The 7386-nt window shown below is 43.4% G+C and overlaps 1 protein-coding gene across 1 annotated transcript in view; it reads right to left on the reverse strand.

Annotated features, from left to right (window-relative positions):
- The window catches only part of LOC106812647 (beta-mannosidase-like), a 25927-nt gene extending 18617 nt beyond the window's left edge, over window positions 1-7310 (reverse strand). Inside the window, exons 1-4 of the mRNA XM_014816569.1 lie at window positions 7134-7310; window positions 6686-6832; window positions 6001-6149; window positions 5012-5211 (exon numbers count right to left, since the gene is read on the reverse strand). Coding sequence (XP_014672055.1) covers window positions 5012-5211; window positions 6001-6149; window positions 6686-6832; window positions 7134-7257 — 620 coding nt within the window. The 5' untranslated portion in view covers window positions 7258-7310. The remainder of the gene's footprint in view (window positions 1-5011; window positions 5212-6000; window positions 6150-6685; window positions 6833-7133) is intronic.
- Window positions 7311-7386: the final 76 nt, after the last annotated feature.

Consider the following 7386-nt stretch of genomic DNA (forward strand, 5'->3'; position numbering starts at 1 on the left):
TCTCCGAGCAGCATTCCAACGTCTGAGGTACTGCGGTACTTCCATCCCTCATTGGCAACTGAACTGCACGTCGATGCCAGTCCTGTAGGTCTCTGCGCTATTCTGATGCAGGTAGAGAAAGACGGCACGCGTCACACTGTACAGTATGCCAGCAGAGCGCTCACACCAGTTGAACAGCGTTACAGCCAAACACAGCGCGAAGCTCTGGCTGTAGTATGGGCCTGTGAACACCTTCACATCTACGTGATGGGAAGTCCAGTAACTATATACACCGACCACAAACCACTGGTGCCGCTGTACAATAATCCGCGGTCAAAGCCTCCAGAACGTATCGAACGTTGGACACTCAGACTCTAGCCGTACGAGATCGAGCTGAAGTATCGAAGCGGAAAGGACAATCCAGCAGATTACCTGTCAAGACACACACATACCGTCACTGAGTGCTCTAGGAGAGACGAGAGGGTTATGGAGGAGTACATCATCCACATTGCTGCTACCTCTGCACCCAAAGCAATGACCCTGACTGAACTCCACAACTGCACCGAACGCGATGCGACCCTGCAAGCTGTCATTCACGCCATCCGTTTTGGCAAATGGGAGATCGCGAGACAACGACCCGGTGTTAACACGGCATCATTTGATCGAATTCACAAAGTTCGAGGGGAACTGTCCGTGACCGAATCTGGCAACTTGATTCTACGTGGCACACGAATTGTTGTACCACATGAACTGCAACAACGCGCTGTCGAGCTGGCACACGTTGGTCATCAAGGCATGGTCAAGACGAAGGCACTCATACGTGAGAAAGTGTGGTTCAGCGGTATAGACCATCGAGTAGAGGAAATGGTTCGTAGTTGCATGGCATGCCAGGTAGCGACGCCAACCCAAACCCCTAAAAATGTTGGCACTGCCTGAACGTCCATGGTCAGAGATCAGCACTGATTTTGGACAGGTACCTGGCATGGGTACGCACTTTATGGTAATCTTCGACGACTTCTCACGCTACGTTGTCGTGGAACCAGTGTTCTCTCTCACAGCAAATGCTGTCATCCCTGTCCTTGACAAGATCATTGAAGAATTCGGTGTACCCGATGTGGTCAAGTCGGATAACAGACCCCCCCTTCAACAGCAGCGCATTCTCTGACTACGCACGGCACAAAGGCTTCAAGCATCGTAAGATTACTCCGCTGTGGCCGCTCGCAAACGCCGAGGCAGAACGCTTTATGAAGACGTTAAAGAAGTCTATTAAAGCTGCCATAGTGGAAGGAAAAAGCTGGAACCAGGAGCTGCACAGCTTTCTGCTGAACTATAGAGCAACTCCTCACAGCAGCATTGGCATACCTCCAGCTACGCTGATGTTTGGCAGGTCTATCAAAACAACCCTTCCTCTGATTGCGTTCGAGCAACCGCAGCACGACGTCCGCCAGAAGGACAGCGACTCCAAAGCAAGGATGAAGGTGTACGCGGATCGCAAGGCATACGTCAGAGAATCTCGTATAAAAATTGGTGAACCTGTGCTCATAAAGAGAGAGGGAATGAGGAGTCTGACCCCCCGTTTTATCCGAAACCCCTCATCATTACGAAGAGAAATGGATCGATGGTGACGGCAGAATGTCATGGAAAGACAGTCACCAGAAACTCGTCCCGTTTCAAACGCTCCCCCACACGTCCAGAAGACGTCCCGACGTCGTCTGATGAGGAGGAGGAAGAGCTGGGTCTGCACCAATACCCCGGACCAGACTATCTGCCGCCAGACACTGTGGTCCAGCACGCTCCAGGTTGTCAGGGCTACCCGAGGTGCAAGGTAGACCGCAGCGAGAGCGTCGGCTTCCGGAGAGATTTAAGGACTTCGTCATGGCATAGACATTCCGTTCAAGTTGGGGAGGAATGTGATGTCCAGCCCTATTGTTTACGTTTGGTATCGGTGCTGACTCTATGTGTGCAATGTGACGCATGCGCGAGCAGACATCCGGGATAAGAAAATAAAGGAGCAGCGGGAATGATTAGGGGAGGGCTCCTCACGACACCCCTTCAATGATTCACACCTTGCCCCTGTTGATTGTCGAGCGGGTCTTCGATGAGCTCCACAGTGCGGAAGCCGACGCGGACGATCTTGGGCGGGCGCGAGGCGGCCATGTTGTCCGTTGCGAAGGTGACCTCTACCGTGTACAGCGTCTGATTGCCAAGACCGTTCGGCCACCACGTCTCCACGCCCACCTCCTAGCGACGGGGACGAAAATATATAGCACCGACCAAGAAATGATAACGAAAAAGAAATGATTAAAAAAATGATAAAAATAGAGAATGAATCTATAAAAAAAAAAAGAATAAAAAAAAAGAAGTAACCTATAAATATAAATAAATGTTAAAAATGTGAGCGCATGAATGAACACATAAATCTGAATGTATAAATGAAGCGTAAATGAATCGATGAGCTCTAAACCTGTGTAAATCGCTGTGATTTTATCTCTACTAGAAGATACCGCGTGGGGGATGCGTCTGTGATAACGCGGGACTGTAGGCAAATTCTAGTAAGACTACGATTTCTACTGAGAATACTGTGGGGATAAAACCAGGGACAATGTGTGACCTTAATTGAACGAATCCCGCAATACTGAAATATCTACAGAAACATCCTGTTAGGAAGACACCGGGGTGAGGATTTAATCCTGTCTATCGATACTTGTGTAAAACCAACTAAGACATTGTGAAAAAAACATTTGAATTTGGAATTGCGAACTTTGCTGCATCTTGGTGGTATATACATTATCATCACTGTACATGTATCATGCGTAATGCAACATGTATCACACGGAGTAGCAAACTAGCAAGTAAAAGCCAATGCACCAATTTATCCAAATGCCGGATCCAAAAGGAGGCGCAAGAGCCCCCTCCCCTATGTTTTGTTCTCCCGCCCCCCCATTTGGCACGCAAAGCGTAAGCACCGGCGCTATCACAAAATCGCACCCCTAAAATGAAATCCTGGCTACGCAGTTGCGCGCCCCCCCCCCATCTCAAAATCCTGGATCCGCCACTGTATCATTTTATTCTTGAGCATGGATTGCAGCTTGCAGCATTCTCCATAAATAGTGTTTATACACATGGTGTAAGTAATGTGCACTTTGTGCTGTTTATCATACTCCATAAATCTATGCTGCCTAACTATTTCGATCCACCAGTCAATGCAAACAAATCGATGAGTTTAAGAGATGTAATCAATGTATATATGGTATTAATAGATGGTATATATAGATTATAGATCAGTTAAAGACATGTATAAATAAGGGACCTGGATGAAGGGGACGTGTAAACAAAACATGTGTAAACCTACTAGCCACTACAGCCACCTAGCTGATATATACAGATCTGTGAGCTGCACACTCATATCACCACGACATGGTATTATAGATATCTATCTATCTTACTGCGAGCATAGGGAGACATGTTATGTGCCTTAATTTAGCTAGCACACACTCACACATACGGGCACAGGGGTAGAAATTAACTTTTGAACAAGGGAGTCCAACGGACTCCCTCCCCTCAAAAAGAGGGAGTCCGCAGCAAAATGAGGGTGTCTGAAGTTCAAAACTAAAGATATTTTAACAATAACACATGTGCTTATTTTTTGAAGATGCATGAGGTTGCACGTCTGCCAAATTTTCTTTGGACATTTACTGAAACATTCCATGAGCCGTGCTCTGGAATGAACTAGTTAGTATAGCAGAATTTTCTGGGAGTCACACGGACTCCTGCATATATGTCAAATCAGGAAGTCCGACAGTAAATCAGGAGGTATTTGACTCCGGACTCGCGTTAAATTCGCACCCTGCATGGATAAACGTATACTCAAAAAACAACCTCACAACATAGTTATGTAGCAGTCGACTATTTGCACTTGTGTATATCGCTCACCCTGGGTATGGATAATGTCGCATTGACCGCATATTCCAGAGCTGAGTTCAGTGTGAACTTTGACCTTGCTTGTTATGTCAGCGTGGGAAACGGGACAACAAAATGGCGCTCTGCGATGACGTTGACGAGGCTTGCAAGAAGGCGTAACTGTCACATTCCAAGAATGCTGCTATTCCCTATGATAGCAAATGCAAACGTCATTGTTTAATTATTTATGTTAACAAATGCAAATGTCATTGTTTCAATTACCGATGATAACTAATACAAATGTCATTTTTTTAATTACCTATATGTTAATAAACACAAATGTCATTGTGTTATTTACCTACGCTATTGAACGAAAACGTCATTAATCTAATTAAATGCAATCTTACGCAATTTTATGAAGCGCAATCATAACATGTGGGTGAATGTTGAGAAGAATACATACATTATATATGTGATATATGATCTCAGACACGACGCCGACACAGTGCCCTTGCCATTGCAGGTTTACTGGGTTTCGTTATCATATCTTGTCTTCGCGGCAATAAGCAAATTGAAATGTGAATGGACGTTAATCAGGTTTAAGCTAAGTAGTTGGTACCTTAACCTAGTTGACACTGTTCTACGCAGACTTGTAGAAAAGCTATAGCAGAAATTTGTATAAAATGTTTAACCTTGTGTGAGTGACAAACAGTAACATCTCTGATCACTGGTGAGTGAAGGCTTCTATGCCAATATCTTTCCTAGAAGTTAAACGCCACTTGATATTACAAATCGAGTTAACACGTATTATTTACTGCAAGTATTAACATATTACAGGTAACTGTCCATGCTTATATTCCATGGTCTACACGTTTTCGCAATGACTTGAACCAGGGTATAAGCGTGCAATGCTCATTATACTTGGACTGTTGGCGTAACTATACAATGCTATCACACGGACATCTATCATGATCTAAATCTCTTAATTGGAACAGCAGCCACTGAGATACTACATCCTACTACACTATATATATAGCTACTTCTACCTACATCGTGAGATGTATCCTACCATATTCCCTGCGGACTACATCTTACTATACTACTTCTACCTACATCATGAGATGTATCCTACCATATTCCCTGCGGAATGAACGCCGGTCCCCAGTCCCAACTGAACGAACACTGCTCCTTCCGGATGAAGTTGGGATGGCACTCACCGTGCTGCGGTCCCGCGGGACACAGCGGCGGAACGTTCAGCATGTACTCGTCCGCTTTCCGCTTCGCGTACGTGATCGCCGAACGAAACGAAACCACGATCTTGTTCTCACCGACCTATCGTGACAGAGATTATGATGACGTGCACTACCGAGACTTGTTAGTTATAGCTCGCTAGCAAATATCGTTAGCATGTGCATTACAAAATTACTGCAGTTCAGCAGTACCTTATAGGACAGTATGTACAGGAGTAAATAATAGAGTATTACTTACTCCTTCTATGTATTGTCATGATTGTGTAAACCCAAACAAGATATTTAACCTCACGTAGATTCGTTTTATTTAGGAAACGTAGCTGAGCAGAACAAGATTACAAACCACCATGCCGAACTCCCGTAGCTCCCCCTGGCTCTCAAATATCTAACTAAAAGATAGACAACTCTCCTACAGGGCGCTACCGTCATTAATCATTATGACATGTATGTTAGTTGAACTGCTCTGTTTTGATCAAATGGTAGTTTACTAGTGATTATCTGCCTAATTTTTTTTCATTTTAACGACATGTTTTGAGACAGAGCAGTCTGATAGAGCACTCAAAAATATAGCAACCAAAAAATATCACGTGAAGGATGGTTTCAATGCGCACTGATAATGAACATTATTGATTTAGTTTCCAAGTTTCTTTCTTATCTAATTTCTCACAATGCAACGTGACAAATTAAAAGCCTAAATTGCATAACAATATAAATCCGCTCAAATTTCAACATCCAAGTCCTGTTACTGTAAGACAGTGATTACCATATCTACTTTGATCACTCAATATAAAATTTAATATATTGAGTATGAACTAATCTACTACCAGTTAGCAATGATGTAAAACTGATAAGTCACATGGAGGTAACCTACTGTCATCATGGGCTTTACATTGAAGACATATCTGACAAACATGTTCTCGCTCGTTCCTACGAATTTTCCATTAATCGTGATGTCAGAAACAGTGTCCAGTCCATCGCAGACGAGTTGAACCGTGTCCTTTTGCATAATAGCATCGCTAACTAAAACACGCAGCCATGGTATTTAGCATATGATACGAGCATAGAACTGTAACATGTTATATAACATTCCAATATAGTAATTTGGGGGCTGGGGTTTTACTCTGCGTCAGACATGATACATAGCAAATAGTCACAGATATTCAATTGTGTTCCAATGCATAATTATATGTGCATTCAATATAGTATATTCCACACTGAGTGAATCTGCATGTACACCATCAAAGCCAGGGTGCAGCAATCCATATGCAATGCATTGAGAAGCACCCTGCACAGTGAAGCTCCACCATTATGCATATATATATATATATGCCGACGGTATCGCATTGTGCATGACACTCAACAGCTTTCATGTGCAAATATTGTGTAAAAAATGTGTAATAATGTGTAAAAGTTGGAAGAGGAACATATACGACATTTAATATGGTTGCTTGCACACATACAAAATATTATATTCCTTTTAATAATTATACGCAAAACTACTAAAAGAGCAGCGGCCCGTGCATGGCTAGAGTTGTGACCATCTTTAAGCTTCGAACCTTCAAATGTCCGCGAGTACGTCCAGTTGTCATATGCGATCCAGCGATAAGCTACATCGTTAAATCTGTAATACGGGTTCCCAATGATGCTGGCATTTACTAGAGATGTGGTGACGGTTCCTGGAACATGGCCCTCCACATTGATACCTGTGAACATATCAATATTAAAACCATTACCAATAATCACGGCTGCTTCTATGTAATATGGCAATAACTGTATAAGCTATAGCATGTACTGCATTGTAAATAAGTATGGAACAAACTATACCCCCTCCCCCATCTCTCTCTCTCTCTCTCTCTCTCTCTCTCTCTCTCTCTCTCTCTCTCTCTCTCTCTCTCTCTCATGCTTCCCCTTGCTGTTCTCACAAATTCCTGCTTTCTAATTGCTCGATCTCCTCTTGAAATCTTAATTCCTTCCTCTCATTTTCTCATTACATTCGTAACTTACTTTTGTTACTATTTGAAATCATCCATTGCCCATTAAGAGTCAAGTTGGCTTCAGTGCTACTACACAATATGCAATTAAGGATGACTATGAGTAGAGACGTCTGTAGATGTAACCGTAACAACATGTTTACATGAACGACAGGAAAGAAACAACAACAGCTAGAAAACCATCGATAGTGAATGCGACTTTGCCGCCACCCCTCGAGTGATTCGAGTACATTTTTATTCACAGCACCCTCTATTGGTAGCTTTTT

The sequence above is a fragment of the Priapulus caudatus genome, unplaced genomic scaffold (genome assembly GCF_000485595.1).
Source record: "Priapulus caudatus unplaced genomic scaffold, Priapulus_caudatus-5.0.1 Scaffold671, whole genome shotgun sequence".
NCBI classification, from domain to species: domain Eukaryota; kingdom Metazoa; phylum Priapulida; class Priapulimorpha; order Priapulimorphida; family Priapulidae; genus Priapulus; species Priapulus caudatus.